At 35.5% G+C, this 25,844-nt stretch overlaps 1 protein-coding gene across 1 annotated transcript in view; it reads right to left on the minus strand.

Annotated features, from left to right (window-relative positions):
* Positions 1-25,844, minus strand: part of KMT2E (lysine methyltransferase 2E (inactive)) — an 87,562-nt gene that overhangs the window by 25,960 nt on the left and 35,758 nt on the right. Inside the window, 8 exon segments of the mRNA XM_027574819.2 lie at positions 482-612; positions 732-962; positions 4,158-4,196; positions 8,838-9,010; positions 9,936-9,994; positions 13,947-14,027; positions 17,074-17,303; positions 18,352-18,466. Coding sequence (XP_027430620.2) covers positions 482-612; positions 732-962; positions 4,158-4,196; positions 8,838-9,010; positions 9,936-9,994; positions 13,947-14,027; positions 17,074-17,303; positions 18,352-18,466 — 1,059 coding nt within the window.

Consider the following 25,844-nt stretch of genomic DNA (forward strand, 5'->3'; position numbering starts at 1 on the left):
CAGTACCAAGAAAGTGGCTGTTAAAGTGGTGGCAATAATGTAAGAGCAAATCTAACATCCTTTAATAAAGAGGAAGGGGTTTTGCCTGTGATCACCAATGGTCTTTTCAGGGTCTACCAATTATGTTACAAAGAGTTAGGAAAGGTACTGGATGCAGAAGGATTCCTTATAATCTTAGGTAATCATTAAGAGTTTTTAATTAACATCCACCTATATTGTTGCAGTTTATCTTTGAGGTACACTGTTGTAGGAGTGTCAGCAAGACAGAGATGGGTCAGGGACTGAGGAATATATCTGCTTTTTGCTATATCTTATTATAGTTCAAAAGCTATCATTAGTCACTGTTCAATCACACTACACTTTTAAATATATCAAAATGATCACTCAGGAAAGCAAAATACATATGAACACAGACAGCATCTCAGTAAAATAGCCAAAAACAATTCTTAACTACAGATAACTGGTAAATAAACGAATATACCTCTTAAAGAAATATCCATTTGCTTCAAACTGTTCTCTTAGCATAAACTTCCCTCTGTACTCAATGATAAGTGCATCAGGAGGCAAATCTTTTGCGGATTTCAGAATTTTCTTATTTTTTTGTATATGGCTCTAAAACCAGAGAAATGCTGAGATTAATTAAACCTGATTGCTTTCAATATAACTACTCAAGATATGCATTAGAAAATGGTTTTTCTTTCATAATTTTTTTTGGCAAATGATGTATTTACCTCAACAGGAGGTTTGAAGAGCAGACTGTTGGTGTTCACATCTGGTTTATTTCTTTCTTTTCTGTCACTCCCGCCGCCCAGCCTCAGAGCTATCCTCTGCGCCTCCCGCTGCACGCCCTCGCTGTACTGGTTACTGTCGGCCTCCTCGTACCGGTCCATCCATGCCTTGATTTTTGTCTCCCATCCAAAATTTGAACCATCAGATGAAGGATCAATCTCTGGAGCTGAACCCTAAAATCATAGCAAACTAAGCATTAATATCTGGGCTTCTAAGTATTTGTATGTATTTATACACACACACACACACACAGATAAATGATAATCTATGTAAAAGAACATAATATAGAGTAGAAATAATGGTAGGCTTTCTGAGTCGGTCCTGGGCAAAAACAGACCACAAGTGAGCAGCCTACTATGTCTTTATACCGCATGCCAGACAAATAAGGACTTAGAAGAGTAAAGGAGGCCACGGGCTGTTGGACTAGCATAAATTCAGGCTTCAAAGACACCAGCACTGTAGCCAAATGGAGCATTAATAAAACTGCAAATACCCAAAACTTTGGAGTCATTGTCAGCTAATGGTTAAAAAAAAAAAAAAAAAAAAAGAACGTAGGGGCGCCTAGCTGGTGAGTCGGTTAAGTGTCCAACTCCTGATTTTGGCTCAAGTCATGATCTCAGGGCCGTGAGATGAAGACCCGGATGGGCCCTGAGCTGGGCGTGGAGCCTGCTTAAGATTCTCTCCCCCCCACCCCCGCCACCGCCCGTGCCTCTCCCCCACTGCTCTCTTGGGCACTTTCTAAAAAAAAAAAAAAAAAAAGATAATGTATGAAATTTTTTATTAGAGTCTGTCAATATCTACCTTGTACTCACAGTTCTGATAGACTATAATTTTAACGTTTTATTTAAAAATACACTTTTATATCTTAATTTAGTGTAATTTCAAGATCTATAATCAACTATCCACATGATAAATTTGACATGAGAACAAAATGTCTCACAGAATGTAAAATGACCCAAAATGGTCCACAGTCTAAATTCAAGGGTCACAGTGACAGCAAGGACCTTTAAATACTTGCTCTTCATCTATACCTCCTACTAAAAATCCGTAAGATAAGAATGCTAAATGCCAAGTACAAAAAGTTACCGCCTCTCTTAATCTGTTACAGAGCAAAAAGGGGGGGGTTGCCTGGCTGGCTCAGTCAGAGGAGCTTGCAACTCTTGATCTTGGGGTGGTGAGTTTGAGCCCCACGCTGGTGTAGAGACTACTTAAAAATAATCTAAAACAAAACAAAACAAAACAAAAGGGGACACTTCTCTTGCTGGAATGCAATTTACAGATAGGCACAATTACCACACATTTTAAAAACATACTAAAATGTGGACTCCCACAACAATCCTTTTTTTTTTTTTTTTAAGATTTTATTTATTTGACAGAGACAGAGCAAACACAAGCAAGGGGAGTGTCAAAGGGAGAGGGAGAAGCAGGCTCCCCACCGAGCAGGGAGCCCAACGTGGGGCTTCATTGGGTTCATGACCTGAGCCAAAGGCAGACACTTAATGACTAAGCCACCCAGGTGCCCCTCCCACAACAATTCTTATTTGCAATCTTAGAATGAAAATCAATCAATGCACATAACAAAAACATTTATGTTTCATTAGCATCATTCAGATTTCTAATTTATAATTGGTTTTAACACATGACATTTCAATTTTTTGTAAATGCTATTCATCAGTTTCTTTCTACAACACTGAACACCTTGATGAGAAAAGATTTCTAAAATATGTACAACCTACGTAACTAAAATTTTAAAATCACATGTAGAATTCATAAAAACCCTTATATATCCTGTTAGACATGTACACACATACAATAACACCAAAATTTATCATTTGTTCACCTTCCATATAAGTAATTTTTATTACAAAAAGTATCATTCTTTCCTACAATGAAACAAACTATAGTAAGTTGTTCAACTATTTGACAGGAGTAGGTTTATTTTTACCCACTGATATTTTATGTAATTATAAATCCCACATTATAATGACCACCTTGTAACAGGATTTTGACACAAATATGAAATACTACATGTCAAAGCTTTCATCAGCTTTACCGAAGAAATCTAAATTTTAAAATTTTTTCTTTCTTTTTTACTCTCTCCCCCACCCAAGCCTTCTACTGACCTGGTATATATTAGATACAGTAAATTCTTCTGTATCTCTTGAACCTATAAATACTATAGAATTATTAACTGGAACTGTTATGATCTCAATGAGGTATCTCTGAGTTAAGTAAAAAAATATCTTTAAAGATGCACAAAGCATTATTAAAAGTTTACTTCCTTAGTCATTTCTTTACATAACAAATGGAAATATTTCACTTAAGTAAAAGATGCACCATCTTCAATAAACCTGCTATTGGAATGACTGCATAAATTAGAAAGAAAAGGAAACTATTAAGTTTCCACTAGCTGAATCCGAAAACTTTTTCAGACTGTATGCTATGTCAGAGAATATCCCATAAACCCAAGTTTAATATATAGTAAGTATCAAATCCCTAACTTTAAGAACATTCTATGAAACTTGGGGCTTGCAGTCTGTTGAGTGACACCATGTATTAACTTTCTTGAGAAAGAACTACAAAAGCATGCAATCATCATCACCAGACAGCTGTTTAATGATCTGTTTTCCAGAGAATGTGGAATAATGAATAACTATTATGCTTTACACTATGGGCACAACAAATATACTGTAACATGCTCCCCACATCCTATTTTTCTATCTGACAACTTGAGAAACCCATTATCCTTTAACCACATAACCTAGAAAGCTATAGTCACACTATATATAGCTGACCTCTGTGATCCAACACCTATATTTTAAGGGGAGGCAGAGCTGACAAGCCTTGCCTCTCTCAGCAATCTGGACATCTACAAAATTGAGGATACATTCTAATTAATTCAAGGTACAGGGGACTACTTTGTACTTCAATGGTGATTTTATAACAACTTACTTGACTAAATCACTAGAATCCCAACTATGCAAAAAAAAAAAAAAAAAAAAAAAGCAAATTTTCAAATTCTCAATGTGATTTTGCATTCATATGTCCAGTATACAAAATGGTATTGGGAGGCATGGAATGCAATGATAACTGAAATTCAGATTAACCAAAATCTGATATTAGCAATTATTTATATACCATCTCCTTTTGCTTAATACTTTAACAGTGTGAATAAACTCCAAGAGTGGCATATTAATCAAATGAGGATTCTCTATGGTGCCACTTCTCTATGGTGCCATATCTTAAAGATAATAAGCAATGACATGATACACAATGAAGAGAACATAAAGATTATGTAGAGGCAATCACTTAGTAAGCTCCTGAAAAACTGACAGCTGGTACTAAGGACTTAAATTTAATGTATTTACCTTTACTCTTGATGACTTCCTAGATCCTTCCCGAAAGGCCTGAAATAACATGAAATTCTAAGTTAGTTTTTTTTTTTAAAAACTGGATATAATATTTAAGAATCAATCAGTTCACTAAAGTCATCTACTAGAATATTATTCTATTATTAACAATAGAATGCAGATGGGGCACCTGGGTGGCTCAGTCGGTTAAGCGTCTGTATTTGGCAAAGGTCAAGTTCCCCATCAGGCTCCCTGTTCAGTGGGGAGTCTGCTTCTCCCTCTCCCTCTGCCCCTCCCCTCCATTTGTGTGCGCGCGCTCTCTCTCTCTCACTCTCAAATAAAATCTTAAAAAAAATAGAATGCACGCTTTGTATACCTGAAACTAAAGTAAAAATGTATATCAACTATATTTAAATTAAAGAATGCAGACTGTTTTAAGAGAATTAAGAGAATATACATGAGAATATATGTATATGATATTGCTTTAAAAAAATCTCAAATTTTCTGTAATATTACAGTAATTTTTTGAAGTCATTAGGTAAGTTTTGGGAGTGATAAAATAGTGTTACTACTTTCTCTAAGTCAACTAGTAAGTGATATTTGAACATGTAGTGAGGCTTAAGTAATAAACAGTTGTATTTATTCAAAAAAATATTTAGTAACAGCTCACTAATCTGCTGGGTCCTGAAGTAGTACTTAACATTTAATTCCTATCTTCATCATCACTCCACCTCAAAAGTCTCTAGGGAGACTAACAAACATAAACCGAGAGTAAGCAATATAGATCCAAATATACTTAAGTTTATGTGTAGACTACATGTCAGAAGAAAGCAGATTTATTAACAACAAAAACAAGGCAATGAGACTTCATGGAAAACATGTGAAAAGAGCTAGGTAGACTTTGGAGAATGGAAGTACTCAGATGAACAACTGAAAGGAACAAAATCCTAGTACTAAAGAAATGTAAGGGGCGCCTGGGTGGCTCAGGCAGTTAAGAGTCTACTTCCACTCAGGTCATGATCTCAGGGTCCTGGGGTCAAGCCTTCCCCCACCCCAGGGGGCTCCCTGCTCAGCAGGGAGTCTGCTTCTCCCTTTCCCTCTGCACCCCCCTTGTGCTTTCCCTCTCTCTCAAATAAATAAAATATTTACAAAAATTATAAAAAAATATGAAAGAAGGCAAATAGGAAAAAATACGTCACATTCAAGGAAAAACTAAGACACACAATTGTATGTGTGTATCCTACTGAAGAGTAGGATATAAAATTGGCTAAAAATTTTAAATTAGATCATGGAAGCCTTATTTAAAGTCAGATTTTATAACTCTGACTTAAAATACAGGTATGCTTTTCTTTATGGTGGACGAATCAATAAAATACTTCTGAGCAGGGATATAAGAACAATATTCCCAGGAAACATAACCAAATGTAGGATGCTGTGAAGCAGAAAGAGGATGAAGTTGGAGAAATTAAAGATGGTAAGTTATTACTGCAATACTATGAGGTGATGAGGGTTTGTAGAAACAAAAGGAAGAAAAATAAAAATACAAGACATTCCAAAGGAAAAAAATCAATAGTGCTTTTGAAAATAAATCTGAATGTCCAAAACCAAAGATGACTTAAAAATTTTTGAGGCTGGATAATGGCTATGCTGCTGAAATTAAAAAAAAAAAAAAGAATTTGAAGAATAGTCACAATACACGTCTTTTTCTATGTTATTCTGCATCATTAACGGTATTAATAGTTCATGGGGCACTAGGGTAGCTCAGTCAGTTAAATGTCCAATTCTTTTTTTTTTTTTAAGATTTTATTTATTTATTTGACAGATACAGCAAGAGAGGGAACACAAGCAGGGGAGTGGGAGAGGGAGAAGCAGGCTTCCAACCGAGCAGGGAGCCTGATGCGGGGCTCGATCCCAGGACCCCGGGATTATGACCCGAGCCAAAGGCAGATGCTTAATGACTGAACCACCCAGGCGCCCCAAGTGTCCGATTCCTGGTTTCTGCTCAGGTCATGATCTCAGGGTCATGAGATCAAGCCCCGCCTCAGGCTCCATGCTGAGCATGGAGCCTGTTAAAGTTTCTCTCCCTCTCTCCCTCTGCCTTTCCTTCTGTCCCTCCTCTCTTAAAAAAAATAGAATTAATACTTCATCTCAAAGGCCTGAATTACTAGGGCACCTGGGTGGCTCAGATGGTTAAGCGTCTGCCTTCGGCTCAGGTCATGTCCCAGGGTCCTGGGATCGAGTCCCGCATCGGGCTCCCTGCTCAGCGGGGAGCCTGCTTCTCTCCCTCTCTCTCTCTCTCTCTCTCTCTGTCTCTCATGAATAAATAAATAAAATCTTAAAAAAAAAAAAGTCCTGAATTACTGAAACACCAATACCTTGCTAGGGTTTTATTAGTATTTAAAAACTGTTATCTATCCAAAACATCTACTGTAAACTCCATTCAATTTTTTAACAATTAGCCATAACAGCAACAGGCTGAATAAAAGGCAAAACCGTATACATCCTCTGTTACATATTTTTTTATTACATATTAACCTCAAATAATAGTAAAACCTTAACAGTGGGTACAGCAAACTAGATCTTTTATGCACAGTTCCTGGATATTTTTTTTCTAATCCTTGTCTATATTTACTAACAACACAAGAGAAAAATCTCCCTTTAAATATACAGCAATATTCTGAAATAACTTTGACACAATCAAGACTCGGGACTGATTCATTTTAAAAAGCCAAAAGCCATTCCAGCCAGAAAAAAAGGCAGAATCTATGCTTTACTCAAAAAATACATTTGTTAAACCAAATGACCTAAAACAAATATACAAGGATAAAATTTCTAAGTAACATTTTTTTGAAAAGATTTATTTATTTGAGAGAGAGAAAAAAAAATAAAAAGGAGAGGGCGAGGAGAAGCAGACTCCCCACTGAGCATGGAGCCCGACTGGGCGCTCAGTCTCACAATACTGAGATCATGACCTGAGCCAAAATCAAGAGTTGAACGCTTAACTGACTAGCCACCCAGGTACCCTTCAAGTAACTTTTTTTATTTTAAAGATTTTATTTATTTATTTGACAGAGAGAAAGCACAAGCAGGGGGAGTGGGAGAGGGAGAGGGAGAAGCAGACTCCCTGTTAAGCAGCTGAGCAGGGAGCCCAATGCAGGACTTGATCCACCTGAGCTGAAGGCGAATACTTAACCGACTGAGCCACCCAGGTACCCCTCAAGTAACTTTTTTTTTTAAGATTTTATTTATTTATTTGACAGAGAGAGAAGGAACACAAGCAGGCGGAGTGGGAGAGGGAGAAGCAGGCTTCCCGCCAAGCAGGGAGCCCAATGAGGGGCTCAATCCCAGGACCCTGGGATCATGACCTGAGCCGAAGGCAGATGCTTAACGACTGAGCCACCCAGGCGCCCCTCAAGTAACTTTTTTACAGTAAGTAGAAAAGCATAATTTGAAAGCATGAGATGAAAAAGGTGAGTCAATACCAATCATGAATTCCTAAATTGTAAGAGGCATTTTTTTTTTTAAAGATTTTATTTATTTGACAGAGAGCAAGGGAACACAAGCAGGAGGAGCGGCAGGCAGAAGGAGAAGCAAACTCCCCACTGAGCACGGAGCCTGATGCAGCTAGATCCTAGGACCCTGGGATCATGAACTGAGCCTAAGGCAGATGCTTAGCTGACTGATCCACCCAGGCATCCGGAGAAGAGAATATTCTAAATGGTGAAGGGAACAGCATAAGCAAAGATAACACCCAGTGGGACACCTGGCTGGCTCAGTCAGTACAGCCTGTGACTCCTGATCACAGGGTCGTTTAAGTTCATGCCCCACACTGGGTGTGGAGCTTACTTAAAAAAAGAAAAAGGTAACACCAAGGAAGTGCAGGTAAAATTTAGTAACAAATTATTCAGAATGGATAAAATACAGGTAGAAGAATAGCAGAACTGGAGAGGGACATAATATGTGAAGACTGCTATAGTCAAAGTATATTTTAAACAGGGATGTGAAATTAGAAAATTCAAAGCACATGCTGCCTATTAAACAACCAGATAATATCATGAAGAATTACTCGAGGAAAAAATGCTTTCTTTGAAAAAACCCTGATTATATATCTAGGGATAATTTCACTCTATAATAGCAATATAGTCATTGTGAAAAGTATTTTTTACCTTAGCAGACAAAAATCTTCAATAGCAATTATAAGAAATTTAATGAAAAAGTGGCCCAGAAATGGTTTTGTGCCATTACATCCTTGGGATAATTTATCACATAGAATTTAAGTGAAAGAACTCTACATGATAAGATATTCAACAAATATGGAGGCTTATTAAAATGATTAAATATGATTCAGAGAACAACTATAAACAATCATTCACAATCATTCTGTGCTCCTTTACCTGTTCATAAGCTATTAAAAATTTAGGACTGTTATTTCTGTTTTGTAAAACAGCAATTTTTTTTTTTTATTTTAGCTTTTGCATTTCTATGACTCGTTTCATTAGTGATGATTGCAAATCATTATGCAAACATTCTTCTCTACTACACTCCAATCTTTAAAACATATTAAAATTTTAAAATGAGTTTTAAAAAGCTTAGGTTCTGCCAACTTTTCTGGCTACCATCCAATACTCATCTGCCTTTCCTGTAAAACTCAGCTCCCACCATCTCCCATATACTCATCTTAAGAAAGGAAAAACTTACTTTTTTACACTTTGCAATATTTTGTTCTTTCTCCCCACTTTTTTTCCTTCTTTTATCATTAACCTTGGAAACTCGTGAAGCAGTTAGAGTAATCGATGTCGGGGTGTGCTGAAATGCAGTATATAATTCCACAGGAACCTCATCACCACTCTCAGTTGCACTGGTATCACCATCTTCCAAGGCAAAATAAAAGTTATTGTACTTGTAATACTATTTTGAACAAAATAAAAAACAAAACAGCATTCTATATGGCAAACTTCTATCTCCATCTGTCTAAAGAATAAACATTTTTTTTTACTTCCTCACCTCACTCAAAGTAAGATACATTTAAATGCAAACTACAAGTATCATTTCTTATACATTAAACAAGATGCAAAAGTCTGACAATACACTGAGATGCTGTGACTGTTGGAAACCAGCACTTGCATAAACTGCAAGGAAATTCAAAATTCCCTATGAAAGGGAATTTAGCCATATCTAGCAAAATTCTGTATTTACCCTTTCACCCAGTAATCCTATTTCTAGGTATGTATCCAAAGATAAAGTGAACGAAAATCCCAAAAACTTAACCAAGACGGTTTCATTGAAGGTACTATTTGTAGTAACAAAAACAAAACAAACAAAAAATACTGGAAACAAACTAAATGTCCATCAAACAGAAATAGTTGAATAAACTATGATTATTCAAAAACATTTGTATTAATACCGTTTTAAGCCAAAATGAAAGTTGTATTGTAGTTATACTTCTAAAATCTATTCCTAAAAATGAAAAAAATACTATTCCATATGATAAACTAATGGATCACCATCTCCCTGAAAAGCCAACATATTTTAATATTTCCTTAAACCAATTTGTTACCTTTGTAGAAAAATATGAATGATTTTTTATTTTCCTCTACTTCCCACATTTTCTAAAATAAGTACATTCTTATTCTATAATCTATTAAAAAAAAAGACTATTTAAAATCTCCACCTGATTCTAAGTCATATATACAATCAACATTCACTGGCAAGGTGTTTACATCTGACTAAAATATGCAGGCCACTCATTCTCTCAATCACACTCATCTTAATTTAGTATAGATCCTTTTCACCTACCTGACATATTTTCCCTTTTCCGGCGTTGTAGTAGCACTGCCCTCTCTTTATCCAAACTCCTGTATTAAAATATTAATGATTATTTATCAAGCTTTCATGAATTTAGATATAAGCAGATCAGTTTTAAATGTGATAAACTTCACAATTTTTCTGATGTTTTTACTGAAAAATGAACAGTATAAAATATATGTATTGTCCCTTGCCTTAGTTAGATCTTATCTAGCATAATTAGCAGTAGATGACTGTTAAGTGACTCTATTGCACTCTTTCAAGAAAATAACTTTTTACTTAAGAAACTAGTACTTTTTTTTCAAATTAAATATTTAAAGCAAAAAGTCTGTTAAAAAAGAATGCTATTTCATGAAAAAGATGAAGCATCTTGAAGGGATGGAAAGAAATAAATCAACCTCTATATACTACTATAAAGTGATCTTCAGCACATTATTTTTATTATTATTATTTTTTAAGATTTATTTATTTGACAGAGAGAGACAGCGAGAACAGGAACACAAGCAGGGGGAGTGGGGAGGGAGAAGCAGGCTCCCCGCAGAGCAGGGAGCTGGACGTGGGGCTCCATCCCAGGACCCTGGGATCATGACCCGAGCCAAAGGCAGACGCTTAAGGACTAAGCCATCCAGGCGCCCCTTCAGCACATTATTTTTAAGAGAAAAAAGGAAATGTGGGAAAAACTGTAATATACTATCACTTACCTAAATAAGAAAAGGAATACAAATATGTATGTATGTATCTGTTTCTAATAAGGAAACAAACAATGGAAAGAATAATCCATTTTTTATCTTACTTCAGGAGTGGAAGGACATAATCACATTAAGTATATAATTATAAAAATAAAGTATAAGAAGCAATCCTAAAAATAAAAAACTAGATTACTCATGCATTTCTGATAGGAATGTAAAATGGTACAACTGATCTGCAAAATATGTGGACAGTTTCTTATAAAATTAAACATGCCACTACCTTGTGACTGAACAATTTGCACTCTTAGGCGTTTATCCCGGAGAAAACAAACCTACATTCACACCAAAACCTGTACACAAATGTTTACAGCAACTTTATCTGTAATAGCCCAAAAGTGGAAAGGACCCAAATGTCCTTCAATGGGTGAATGGTTAAACAAACTGTACACATATATCACAGAACACTACTCAGCAATAAAAATAAAATACTGGTATACGCAACAAATGGCTGGCTCTCCAGAGAATTATGCTGAGTAAAAAAAAGCCAGTCCTAAAGGTCACATACTGTATAATTCCATTTATATAACATTCTTGAAATGACAAAATTATAGCCATGGATTACAGATTACAGTAATGGACTTGCCAAAGGTCAGGGATGTGAGGGTGGGAGAGGTGGGAGGTGGTGTGGATGTAAAAAGCAACATTAGGGATCCTCCCATGGAAATGTTTTGTTTCTTGACTGTATCAATGTCAGTATCCTGTCTGTAATATTGTATTAATAGTTTTGCAACATGTTACCACAGGGCAGAACGGGGTAAAGGATATAGAGAATCTCTGTATTATTTCATAACTGTATGTGAATCTACAATTAACTCAAAAAGTTTTATTTTAAAAAATAAAAAATAAAATAACCTCATCAACATAGTATGTATCCAGCTGGTGTTATAATCACACAATGAAATCCTTTTAAGGGACTTTAAACACAATTAACTATACATTCCTTGTGGAACATATCTTAAGGAAAAAAGTTCTAAACTCTTTTACATAGGGGCACCTGGCTGGCTCAGATGGTAGAACATGAGACTTGATCTCAGGGTTGAATTTGAGCCCCAAGTTGGGTGTAGAGTTTACTTTTTAAATACATACATACATACATACGTACATACATAAAATAAACTGTTTTACATAATCATATGATTGGTGCTAGTGTTGGTATTGTTACTCTGAGACTTGTATTTTTCTGTGAAATGAAGCAACTGAGTAGTTGGTGAAATTCTAATTACATTATTGTCCATGTTGCTGGGAACTAGAAGATATAAATGGAATACAGAAATGGTTAAATGAAAACTTTGTATTCCTAAATTTAAACTGCACTTATCTGTATAAACTCATGTACTTTATCTTAAAAATAAACACACAAAACGTATTTCCTAGCTTTGTCAAAAAAGACAAAGAACTAGGAACAGTGACCAATCCAGTAGGAAAGAGCATGACTAGCTCTCAGATTCTAGAACTGAAAACCAATTCTCAGGAGTATAAAATAAGCTCGAGACATCTTGTTATACCAGAAAGCACAAAAACCTATCAAGTACCACTAGGATACTGTCATAAGGGCTCAAGAGCCAACGTGATGAGGTTCCCAACAACCAAAACTGGACAAAATCTGAGTATCAATAAAGACAATAACTGCAATGGGACTGACATCCAAGATGTTTAAATCTCTGAGTTCCTACATCAAAAACTAATGATGTAATATATGGTGATTAACATAACAATAAAAAATTTAAAAAAAATCCCTGAGTTCATAATGATACTTAAGTTACTTTTTAGTATTCTGAACACTAGTAAATAAAGTGTGAGAATCAACAAGCATTTATCCTGCCTTTCCTTACCAAAATACAGTTGACTCTTGAACAACATGAAGAATTAGGGGAACCAACCCCTGTGCAATCAAAAATCCACATATAACTTCTGACTTTCCAAAAACTTAAACTACTAAAAGCCTACTACTGTCAGCCTACTGATAACATAAACAGTTGATTAACACGTATTTGATATACGCATTATATACTCTATTCTTGCAGTAAAGTGCACCAGAGAAAAGAAAATGTAACTAAGGAAGTCATAAAAATACATTTACAGTACTGTATTGAAAAAAAATTCACATTAAAAAAAAAATCCACATTTAAAGTGGACTAGCATAGATCATAACTATGCTGTTAAGGGTCAACTGTATTCCTTAAGAGAACTGAACAGTTAATATGGAGAAGTTTGTTTCTATAGAAATATTCCAGCTAGTAAGTTATAAGCAGTAAGATTAACATGGCACTAACTTGCAACCCCTAATAAATTAATGGCTCTAAATAAGGACTATCAATGTGTCCTATCATAGAGACAACCCATCGCTTCTCGGCCTTTTGGCTAAGATCAAGTCAGACAACCAGATATTATGTGTTACCTGATAGAACACAGTCTATGAAACACTACCCCCCACCAAAAAAAATTTAACCTATAATCTAATCACACATTTATTTACAGAAATACAAATGATACAGACACTGGTTATATCATGATAACGCAATCAGCAAACAAATCAGGATAAACAATTCAGTTCCTTAAACACATTGCAAAGGAGACGGGAGATGGTGGGGTAATGGAAGGTGGTTTATATTACCAGAGTCTTAAGAGACAGATGTATATCAACCAGTCAGTATTTTAACAGTGGCTGGATGATAATACATTTTATTGCATGTATAGTAACGGCTTTGGAGTTGGTTTTTTAAAAATTCTTTTACAGATATATATTGAAATACCTATAAATATATATATACTGAAATACATACGGATACATGTGAATGAAATAATATATGAGACTCCCATTAAAATATGTGAAAGGGAGAAGAAATATATGACAGTATAAATGAAAAAGACTGTTGAAAGTTGTTGAAGCAGGGTGGTGGAATGATTATTTTTTATGGAATACATGGATCTAATAACTCTTTAACATAGTGCACTCCAGTGAAAAAAGATGCCATCACTTAGAAGATGCACTATTATTTTATGCATTATTAATAAAGTAAAAAAAAAATCTACAAAGTAAGCCATGACATATTATCAATGGAATGATTCTTCCTGATTTTAGAGATGTCAGAATACAAAAAAAATAAATAAATAAAAATAAAAAGTGTATCTTAGAATTGATGAAACACAGTAATCCATGAATTGTTTAATCCAGAATTCATACATAAACTTCTATTAACTGAAGATTACTTCAGTAAATTTACTGGCAATCTTACAAGTATGCACAACTTACCTTGGCTGACAACGTTCACATAAATATGTATCAGGAATATGCTGCCTGTCAATCCCCATGCAGTCAATATGTTGCCAAACGCTTAAAGAAAAAAGCAGAACATATAAAATATTAATAGAATCAACCTTAAGATTTGATATTCTATTTAACTATCACTTAGTAAGCGCCCACTTTGAGTTTAGCACTGTAAAAGGTGCTGTGAGGAATTCACAGAAATATGTCCTTGCGGAGATAAAACTTTGAGATGCAAAGAGGACAAATATAGGATATTATATATATATATATATATATTTCTAAAGCAAATATAACTTTTAAATGTGAAAGGTATACATTACAAATATTATCAAAAGCCACAATGTGAAGATGTCCATACTATTTGAAGTTAATGGGAAAAGCACCCTGGAGAATAATGGACTTGAATAAAACCTCATTTGGGAGATTAGAAAAAAAAGATATCATTATAGCACCGTTTTCTCAAGGAGATAGATACGAGGAGCAATAGCCAGAAGTCAGTTAATCTATATGAGGGGGATTTTCATTCTGAGAAATACAGGGGGTAGAACTGGATTAGTAAAGTGCAGTCAGATTATATAGGACTTGGAATATCAGGATGTGTGTAAATTTCCTCTAATGGGCACCAGGTAAAACTAGAGGTGCTTTGACGGTATACAGTTAACTCAAAGAAGTTAAGAAACTCAAAGTAGAAAAACCAACTAAGGATTTTCTGACATTCCTAACCTTAAAGAAAGAACTAGAATGCGGCAGAGAAGACAACGTTAAAGAATCCAAGATACATTCCATGAGGAAAGGGATTAAACCTATTCTGTCTTCAAATTATTTTATGGAATACATGGATTAGCTTGAGGCAACCTCTCAATTTTTACTATTATTAAACTTTGTTGCCAAGACTTTAATTGGTCCAAAGTTGATATATATACATGCCTGTTCCTAAAATATATGAGATATATATATATGCTGTTCCTAAAAATAGTCTTAACTACTCTTTACATAATAATTAGCCATTTCAAATATATCCCTACTGAGTTAACTATCATATGCTCTTCACTTCTAAACTGAGACTGTTGGGAAAGAACTGGTAAGGAAGTGGAAGGTAACAGAATATAAGATGTGGAGGAAAAAGAAAGAAAAGCATCGCACCTGACAAGGTGGGTTAGAATAACAAACTAAATTAAAGTTGGGGGGTAAGTAATAATGTCATGCAGACAACAGAAGAAACAAAACTAGAAAGTGAATAAATGATCTGAGCTCTAGATGTCAAACTTGAAAGACAGGAGTATAGGTGGTAGGCACATGGACATACACAGAGGACATACAACCCAAGGAGAGAGGAATAAAGATAAAGCCTTGCAAGTATACTACAGATTAAGCAGTAGAAAAATAGAACAACAGAAAACAGATTCATAACAGAGAGCAGTTGCTGAGAAGCAAATACCTTGAACAGTCCAAAAACTGAACTGGTCCTTCAAGAATTTGTAGTTAGGTATAAATCCTAAGGACTATTTCACTATTTTCTAATTGAGATAATTTTATATTATATCTAGATCATTGTAATGAAATCGAAAGAAAACACTGCATTAAAATGAAAACACTGCCAAATGGTATGTAATTTATCACATTAGACAAGATCAGCTATTATATGATCAGTTAAAATACGAATTGAGATTTTCTAATTAGTTATTTTTAAAAAATGAAGAAAACAAGTTATTAGTTGTTTTTTTTTTTTTTAGTTTTTAAATTTACCTCCTGAATAAATGTACTGAGGTGACTGTTCATAGTAATGATATGTGTCACAGGTAATGAGTATTTTTAAATTTTAAAAGATACAATATATTTTTATTAAAATTAACTCAAAATATCACATCTTTACATAAAAATATCAAATTTCACTTTCCAATTAAGACTAATTTCCCCCCTTTCTGGCAAAGGTAAATCAACTTGGGGCGCCTGGGTGGCTCAGTCATTAAGTGTCTGCCTTCGGCTCAGGTCATGATCCCAAGGTCCTGGGATCCAGCCCCACATCAGGCTCCCTGCTCCATGGGGAGTCTGCTTCTCCCTCTCCCACTCCCCCTGCTTGTATTCCCTCTCTTGCTGTGTCTCTCTCTGTCGAAAAAATAAATAAAATCTTTAAAAAAAAAAAAAAAAGGTAAATCAACTTTTTGAAATATAACCCTACATGCATGTTTTATATCAGTAACATCGAACTCCTAATCATGTAATAGATGGGAACAATACTACAAATAATGCAAAGTAATTTATATTTGGCTCTAAGATGTATTTTTACATTCACACTCAAATATGGGTATATCTTATTCTATTTCAAATCAAATAATGAAGCTATGCCACAAAGATCTGACCTAGGAAATTGTGTAAAGCCACCAAAATTTCTTACCCCCCTACAGTACACTGCTTAAATCCTCTCTGTTATCCACTCTTGTGCAGGGGATGGACTCATTAACTTTCAGGCTGAAATCCTACAGTTCCCTCTCCATCCTCCCCAACTCCCTCCCCCACCAAAAAAAAACCAAAAACCAAAAAACGAAAACAAAACCCCACTTTCTGTCCCAATCACACCTTCTCTAGGGGAGGAGGCCTTTCTTGGTGGTTGAACCAGGGTTGGGGGAGGGGAGACTGTGGTTCTGGTTCAAGGAGACTCCAGAGTGCTGCAAGGTTCAAGTCAAAAGGAGGTGAGAGAGTCAGGTCAAACAAACATCAATCAAAATGTATAATTCCCCCAAACTGGAAAATCAGTTGACTGTACAGCACAAATAATTCCAAAGGAAATTCAGAGGGCTCATTTTTCTATCTTGTCTACCGCTATATGTAGTTGTATTATTACTGAATGAGCAAAAAGAGAGATGGGATCCTATATGAATAAAGTTCAGAACTGACTGCCTATTACTCAGTTAACAATGAGGATTTCTAATAAACTCTAACAGAGCTTCTTTCCCATGGGGGATTTTTCTAGCAAAACACACTGCATTGATAGTAGCAATGCATCCAAAGAAATGCATTCATCAATTCCTATAAAAGTGACTTTATCTTTTCTAAGATTAACAAAGGTTAGCAGCATTCAAGAAAAGGAAACTAACGATGTAAAATATTTTACCTGCATTTGTCACAACAGATCATGTATCCATCATCATGTGTAAAACCACATATGCACCTGGTTACATCAGTACCATAACTTCCATCCTCAGATGTGCTGATTGTAGTAGCACTGGAAGTTTCATCAAAATTAGGAGTGGTAAATATGCCTACTTCATTTTTGCTAATAAGAACTGATGGAGGAGGGGAAGCCGGAGGTGTTGGAGGAGGACGAGCACCATAATTATGGTCCTGGATAATTGAACACAAATACAGCACAACATAACTTCAACAACAATATGAACTTAAATAAAAGTCAATCCTTAATCTGAATATTCAAGAAATATGAAATTGGCCCATTTCTTCCCTAATACCTTTAAAATAATTACTTGGTAAAGCTAGGTATTAAACCATACTAGTAAGTGAGAATGTCTATCTACAACCTCAGTCACCCGCACAGTGACTTCCCTCAAACTCCATGCCCTCACCTCCCTAATCCAAAGACATCCTCAAAGTCCTATGGTCAAAGAGCTCCGCCTTCAAGATAGAAGCAGGTACAAGATGTGAAGATAGGGCTTAAAAAAAAAAAACCTCAGGAACATGGTGACTAAAGAATAACAAAAACAACTAATAAAAACATTATCACTGTAAAGTATATAACAGAAGATTCTTAAAAATTTGGTTTTTACTCTGGTCCCAGTGGTAAAAATCCCTCATAATTGTACCTGGATAGTATCACAAATGCATCCGGTTCTGTAACTTTTTCAATCTAACTTGTGCCCCTTATTACCTATGTAACAGTGAATGAGTTAATTTAGATAAACCTTCACTTTTTCAGCTATGAAATGGAGAAGAAAATTATGCCCATCTCATGAGGTTGGTTTTGAAGATTAAATGAGATAATATATGTAAAAATGTTTAAAGTCTGGCACATAAGTGCTCAATAACTGGCAATTATATAATTTACTGTATAAATTACTATATAATTTAGAATCAACAGTAGATAGTAAATACAAGCCTATGATTTTTTACAGAGAAGGTAAAGAATTATAACACCAAACTACTAAAGCATAAAATGCATAATAATAAAACTTCTAGAGAATGCCTCTTCTAAAATTTTAATCCCTCGAGTAAATATAGTTCGAGCAATAAAAAATTAAATTACATACCTAATTATTTAGATAATATAAACCAAGTATTGTTTTTTTTAAATATTCTGTTTTAGGCACAATACCACAAACACCTACTTTCAACTTCTAGATATAAAAAATACCCTTCCAGAGAAATGCTGGACACTTACCGCATAGGGCAAACCGATGTAACTGTGTGAATGATGCGAGCTGCTGGTATATAACTGGTGGGGATAACTGTTGGATTTCTCAACTACCACAGGGCTAGCTTCTACAGATTCTGGTCTGGAGGGGAAAAAGTTGCATTAAAGAGAATTCCACTCATTTTTGTTCTGTTCATCCATTTAAAATTATAAGCATTTATTTCATCATCTATACAAATGTCTTTTTATAGTAGGTAGACACCTTGTGGACAAGATATATCATATATATCCTATCTAGATTCTGTGTCCTAACAACAAAACTTTTAAGTAAAATAAATGTCTCACCTCCAAGTCCAAATACAGTTTCCCTCTCGTTAGGAAAAATTACTAGAAATTAAACATTATTTAATATACTCAGTGGCACTGGAGACACTACGCACAGGGGAGGAGAAAAGTGGCAGAAATAATTTAAACAGGACGAAGAACACACTGAATCCACATGGACCCCAATGTCAATGTGAAGTATACATTTCCATGTTCAAAACTGTATGTATGTGTTAGTGCCAAGATGTAACAAAGCCTTGGAAAACATTAAAGTTAAGAAATAGGAAACCTCACAATGGACCAAGGTTTGCTTATGAAAAAATATAAGCAGCAGCCAGTGGTAGAGTAAGATCAGCAGTTCTCATCTGCAATGGTTAAGTGATGATGACCTGACCATCAACTGACACAACTGGGACTAACAACCCCCCCACTGTGACTGACATACAAAGTCCCTGGCCTAGCATTATACATCTATAACTTTCCAAGTTTCCTTACTCCTATCAGTCCTCCTGAACACTATCCTGGTAATTCCTATTGATCAATGGTGGTAGTGAACCCACCTCTGAAACCAATTCACAATGAAATTAATTTCTGCCTTGCATACCCAAAACATGACTTGTATCTGTGTCTTTATTCTTACTACAGCCACCAACTGAGATTCTTTCATGATCCTCCTGATCCTACCTCTCATTCAAAACTTGCCCTTAGAACTCAATACTGTTCGCACTGTTCATGGTTTAAGACTTCTTAATGTAGTCACACTCCAGCTGTCATATTTCTACAGTCCACTGCTTCTTGATACACTGCTCACCCTCACTCCCCTGTACAAAGTCGCAGTCCGGCCGGAGTGGCTGCTGCCCTGAGACCCAGTGTCCCAAAAGCAGGAGAGAAAGGGCACAAACTGAGGCTGTCACGTGGCTCTGGAGGAAATTACAGAACAGCCTCCAAAATGTTCTGAATACTCTGAAAATCAATACTCACCTAATGTTTATGTGGTTATTTTAAACATTATTTGCTTATTACTCCTTCTTTTAAGAAAGAAATGTTTTTTTAATTTAAAATCAACACATTCTCATTGCATAAAAAAGTGAAAGGCCATGTCTTCATCCAAAACTCAAACATACCGATGTTAAGATGCCATGTAACTCCCTCCAAATTTTTTCTATCCGTAAATATATCTTAGAGCTGTTTATTTTAAAAAATGAGAATATACTGGGGTGCCTGGGTGGCTCAGTCGGTTAAGCATCTGCCTTCGGCTCAGGTCATGACCCCAGGGTCCTGGGATCGAGCCCCGCATCAGGCTCCCTGCTCGGCGGGAAGCCTGCTTCTCCCTCTCCCTCTGCTTGCCACTCCCCCTGCTTGTTCTGTCAAATAAATAAGTAAAAAATCTTTTAAAAATTATAAAAAATAAGAATATACTATATTTGCTGTTTCATAATTTGCTTTTTCCATCTTTCAATGTCAATACTTATCTACCTTATTTCTGGTAGTAATTGCTGACTTCATTATATAAATGTACATAGTTTAATTAACAATTTCCCTGGGGGGAGGGCGCCAGGGGGGCTCAGTCAGTTAAGTGTCGGACTTGATTTCCGCTCAGGTCATGATCTCAGGATTGTGCAATCCAGCCCCAGAACGGGCTCCATGCTCAGCACAGAGTCCGCTTGAGAGTCTCTTTCTCCCTCTGCCTCTGCCCCTCCCCCCACTTATGCACGCTCTCTAAATTAAAATAAATTCTTAATAAAAAAAGAAAACAATTTCCCCTTGGTGAATATTTGTTTCTATTTTTCACTGTTAAAGGTATCACTGCATTTGTACACCGTTCAATATATTTTCTTAAAATACATGGGAATATTTCCACGGCATGGATCCCTGGAGGCAGAAATGCTCAACAAAAGGGTAAAGGCATATAAAATGGGACAGATATTAGCAGACTGCCTTTGAATGATTTACAATACCGATTGCTTTAAAATTCTTCAAAAATTACATAGAAGGAAGAAGTCAGGGCTCGTGGGTGGCTCAGTCAGCTAAGCATCTGACTCTTGATTTCAGCTCGAGTCATGATCTCAGGGTCCTGGGATTGAGCCCTGTGCTGGGTTCTATGCTCAGCTGGAAGGCTGCTTGAGGATTCTCTCTCTTCCTCTCCCTCTGCCCCTCCCAACACTTGTGCTCAAGCATGCCCTCTTTCTCAAATAAATTAAATAAATAAAATCTTTTTAAATAATTACGTTGAAGGAAGAAGTGGAATTTTGGCAATTCCTGATCTATAATACCATTATTAAGGCAACATGGAGGTATTTTGGTCAAAACAGACTCACACTTAAAGATTTAGATCAAACTCTGAATATGCTACTAAAGAGTGTGGCAAAAACTTTGGTATTTTGGAGTAGTTAATGGTTACACATAAAAAACTTTCAGCACAAAAGCAGTTAAGTTCAAGCATGTAAATAAGTCACAAATGCATAACCTTATGATTCAAATTAAAGTTGCACCACTGACAATTTGGCAGTGAAAGAAAGCAGAAATTCTTTACCAAGATCCTCATTTCTAATGCTGCTGCTTATACTAAAAGTAATTTTAAAAAGAAGGTTAACAGTTCCTGTTTTAAAAAATTTGGCTGATACATTTTAAGGATTTTTCCTGAACTATAAGATAGAATTTATTTTTTTAAAAGATTTTCTTTATTTGACAGAGACACAGCCAGAGAGGGAACACAAGCAGGGGGAGTGGGAGAGGGAGGAGCAGGCCTCCCGCAGAGGGGCTCGATCCCAGGACCCTGGGATCATGACCTAAGCTGAAGGCAGATGCTTAAACGACTGAGCCACCCAGGAACCCCTATAAGATAGAATTTAAAAAAAAAAGTAATACAACAACATATATCTTTAAAAATATTCTTTTTTTAAAAAAGTTTTTATTTTTTTTTTAAAGATTTTATTTATTTATTTGACAGACAGAGAGACAGCGAGAGCAGGAACACAAGCAGGGGGAGTGGGAGAGGGAGAAGCAGGCTTCCTGCAGAGCAAGGAGCCCGATGTGGGACTCGATCCCAGGACCCTGAGATCATGACCTGAGCCGAAGGCAGACGCTTAACGACTGAGCCACCCAGGCGCCCTTTAAAAATATTCTTTAAAAGTCCTATGGTGCTAAATATCCTCAAAGCTCTGCATTTCCATAACATGGTAAACATGAAAACAACTTTGTGACAAATACCAAAAGTCAAACATCCTTTGATCTAGTAACTCCATTTTTGGGAATTTATCCTAAGAAAATTAATTCCCACTAGATAAAGACCTGCAGATTTGAGATGTTTATCGTAATACTATTCATAAAACAATATCTAAGAGGAGAAATCATTTAAATATCCAATCAAAAAAATGATTGATTAAACCCAAGCAAACCTACCATATTTACATATGGGTAACACCTTGGCAGGAACTCACAGTAACAAAAATCACTATACTGAGGTCACAGGAGTGTCCCTCAAAATCTTTCATAAAGCTTTAAAAAATTTCTAATGTCCAGGTTAAAGGGATAATATGCAATAACAAATTTTTATGTAAACAGTTGCTACAGTACTGTTTAGCATACACACAAACACCAATATGCAGATATAACATTTATCAATAAAGAAACTACATTAGCATAATACTCCTATAAAAAATTTTGTATTAAAACATAAATCATGGTACTTTGTTCATCCTCCGGATAAGATTTTACCTACATAATTTTCATGTCACTTTTCAAATAGCAGAATACTTATTTGTACTCATTCATATATGGCTATGTATGTAGTTTTTTTTTTTTTTTTTAAGATTTTATTTTGAGAGAGCAAGCACAGGGAGGGGCAGAGGCTGAGAGAAAGAATCCCAAGCAGACTCCATGCTGAGTGTGGAGCCTGATGTGGGGCTTGATCCCACAACCCTGAGATCATGACCTGAACTGAAATCAAGAGTCAGATGCTTAACCAACTGAGCCACCCAGGCGCCCCGGCTTTGTATGTGTTCTTAAATCACTGAAACAATGATCACTATCAAAAAGATACTCTCTATCCATGGGAAACTTCCCAAAAGATAATCACTCTCTAATCTGAGAATTCAAAGTGTTAAAAAAATAACACGTAATTAAAATATTCATAATATATGAGCAATAAGTGGGGTGTCCGGGTGCCTCAGTTGGTTGAGCATCCAACTCTTGGTTTTGTCTCAGGTCATGATCTCAAGGTCATGAGATGGAGCCCTGCATCTGGCTCTGAGCTCAGCAGGGAGTCTGCTTCTTTCCCTCTCCCTCTGCCCCATCCCTGTTCTCACATGCTCTAAAATAAATAAATGAATCTTTAAAAATAAATATAGGTAGATACATGCAATAAGGTATGGCCAAATAGTCAAAACAGAATTTGTAGATGAACTCTCTTTTTCAAAACTCTGAGTTCTGTTTCCCACAAATTGAAGACATGAAATGCATAAAGAGAGTTTCTAATATGCAACTTGGCTCTAAAATCAAATTAAAAAATATGCTCTCTTAAAAAAGAAATATGCTCTCGTTGACTAAGCCAACGCTCAGATACTGACTGCTTCTTTTGGAAGTTCCCTAATAGCTAATAAATGCAGAAGGAACGATCAAAGTAGAAAAATCACAAATTTTCAACCCTCTAGAGATGATGGATTTAGGCAACAGATAGCCAATGGATGCTAAAACCTTGAAAGGATGAAAGTTGATGGATAGATAAGGCTGACAACACCTGAACCTCTTGATCTTTTTATCATCATTGAAAGTTAGACAACCAAGTTTTATGTGCCCCTCTAATACTAAGCAACAGAAAGTACAAGGTCCCACATTTAAAGTATCATGCTGAAAAGAAAAGGGAAGGAAAATGAGAGAGGGGAAAAAACAAATCTGAAGCTAATCACATCTCTAGGTCTACATACCAGTTTATAGAAACATGGGGGTAAGTAGATTAATACATGATGACAAAAGGAAGCGACAGGCCAAATACAGAACGTTAAAACTTCCTATAGAACAAAAGACAGTTTTTACCAGTATATGGTATGAGGGAAAACAAATTTAAAAGGTTGCTGCAGATGAAAAGAGATTCAAAGATATTTCAAACAAATACAGTGTGTGGATTTTGTCTGGATGCCAATTTGAATACACTGATTACAAAAAGACAGTTTTGAGAAAAGGGAAATCTGAAGATGAATTCGGTATTTTATATTAAGAAAGTGTTAATTTTGTCATATGAAATAATAGTATTGTGGTTTTAAAAAATCCTTATCTGTAAGTGATGTATACTGAACAAAACAGGTAAAATGATGTGGGGATTTGCCTTAAAATATTTCAATAAAACTGTAAGATAGATGAAACAAGATTGGTAAAACTTTGAATACCACTGAAGCTGAGTAATACCCACTTGGGATTATTACATGGTTCTCCCTACTGTTGTATATATTTTTGTACTTCCTTACTAAAAAGTTTAAGTTCCCCAGCCTTTTTTCTTACATTTAATATCCTTTATTCAATAGGTACCTTTAAGAATGGTATACAGGTATACCTCTAAGAAAGGTATATATATTCCCTTTCCTCCCAAATTCAGGAAGATATCCTGGGCATTTCTATTTCTAAGCCTCTATCTGTGGAATCTCAACCTTGATTTCAACACAGTTCTCAAAGCTTACTTCACATGCTCAAGGAGTACTTTCCTAACTGCTTCAACTCATCAAAATTTTTATAAATCCTATGGATTCCTATAGCACTTATTTACTGCATTAATTTATTACCTCTCATGTAATATTTTTGTATGCTATCAACCATCTTATCACATGGATTTATTTCTTTCTTTCAAACGCCATCAAAATTAACAAGTTAGAGTCTTCTCTCTCAAAAAGAACATGGGGGTGCCCAGCTGGCTTAGTCAGAAGAGCATTCAACTCTTCATCTCAGGATTGTAAGTTGGAGCCCCATGTGGGGTGCAGAGATTAATCAATTAATTAAAACGTTTTTAAAAAGCATGGAATTGGGACATATGTCTAAGGTTGACCATTCAATGGGTACAGCTGAGTAGTCACCTTTCTAAGTTGAACTTTTTATTTGTAATGTGGGGATTAATATACCCCCTTCACCTTCTTCCCAGCAATATGGATGAAACTCAAATAATAGAAAGGATATGAAGATGCATTTTCTCAACTATAATACATTATGCAGATATGCAACACTACTTGTTTCTTCAGAAATGTCTCAGGTGTAACTATTCAGTCTGAAATTGCTTTTCAATTATTTTAAAACCTTAACTCCATAGTAATTCAAACTTCCAACTGTGATTCTAAGTACAAGATCTAGCTACACCTGTTTTAAATAAATCACTAAATTTGCAAGGTATCAAAACACTGTTGATATTTAAATCATTTAATAAATATTGAGCACTAAGTATGTGCTAAGTCCTTTTAAAGTTTAATCTTTTTTAAAAGTATACTCCCATAACTCTCAAAATTATATTGAAATAACTGCCTTGAAATAAAATAGTTCCTTGGTAATCCCTTTGTAAAGCAGATTTTAAAAATATATTTTCTTAAAGTTGAATCCATAAATACATGATTCTTCCCATAATAAAAGACTAAACTTTACATCAAGAAATGTAATCTGTAATCATGAATCTGTAATGTTCATATAATAAGGTTTTAAGATTCTAGATCAGCGATTCAGAGTATTACTCAGTGACATAAAATACATTTTACTGCTACACTTTATATATATGCATCATTAATCTAACAGGGACACACAGCGATATACATACATCATTTTTCTATACTTAACTTCCTTGTCTTTTTTAATAACATGATAAGCTCCAAGAGGCAAGGATCTATTACTGTAATAACAGTTATTTACTACCAAAAAAATAAGAAATAGAAAATGGTAGAAAAACAGAATGGGATTAATGTTCTAATTTTAGTTCCAGTCACTGCTCCAATCATTTATAATTTTGACACAAAAGCTAAGCAAGCAAGGAAATCTCTATCATTGGTAGCAGAGATTTTTTTAAATGTTTAAAATTATCTTTTTCGGGTGCCTGAGTGGCTCGGTTGGTTAAGCGTCTGCCTTCGGCTCAGGTCATGATCTCCAGGTCCTGGGATTGAGTCCCACATCAAGCACCAGCTCAGTGGGAAGGCTACTTCTCCCTCTCCCTCTGCTTCTACCCCTGCTTG

This window comes from Zalophus californianus, chromosome 12 (assembly GCF_009762305.2).
Source record: "Zalophus californianus isolate mZalCal1 chromosome 12, mZalCal1.pri.v2, whole genome shotgun sequence".
In the NCBI taxonomy this organism is placed as follows: Eukaryota; Metazoa; Chordata; class Mammalia; order Carnivora; family Otariidae; genus Zalophus; species Zalophus californianus.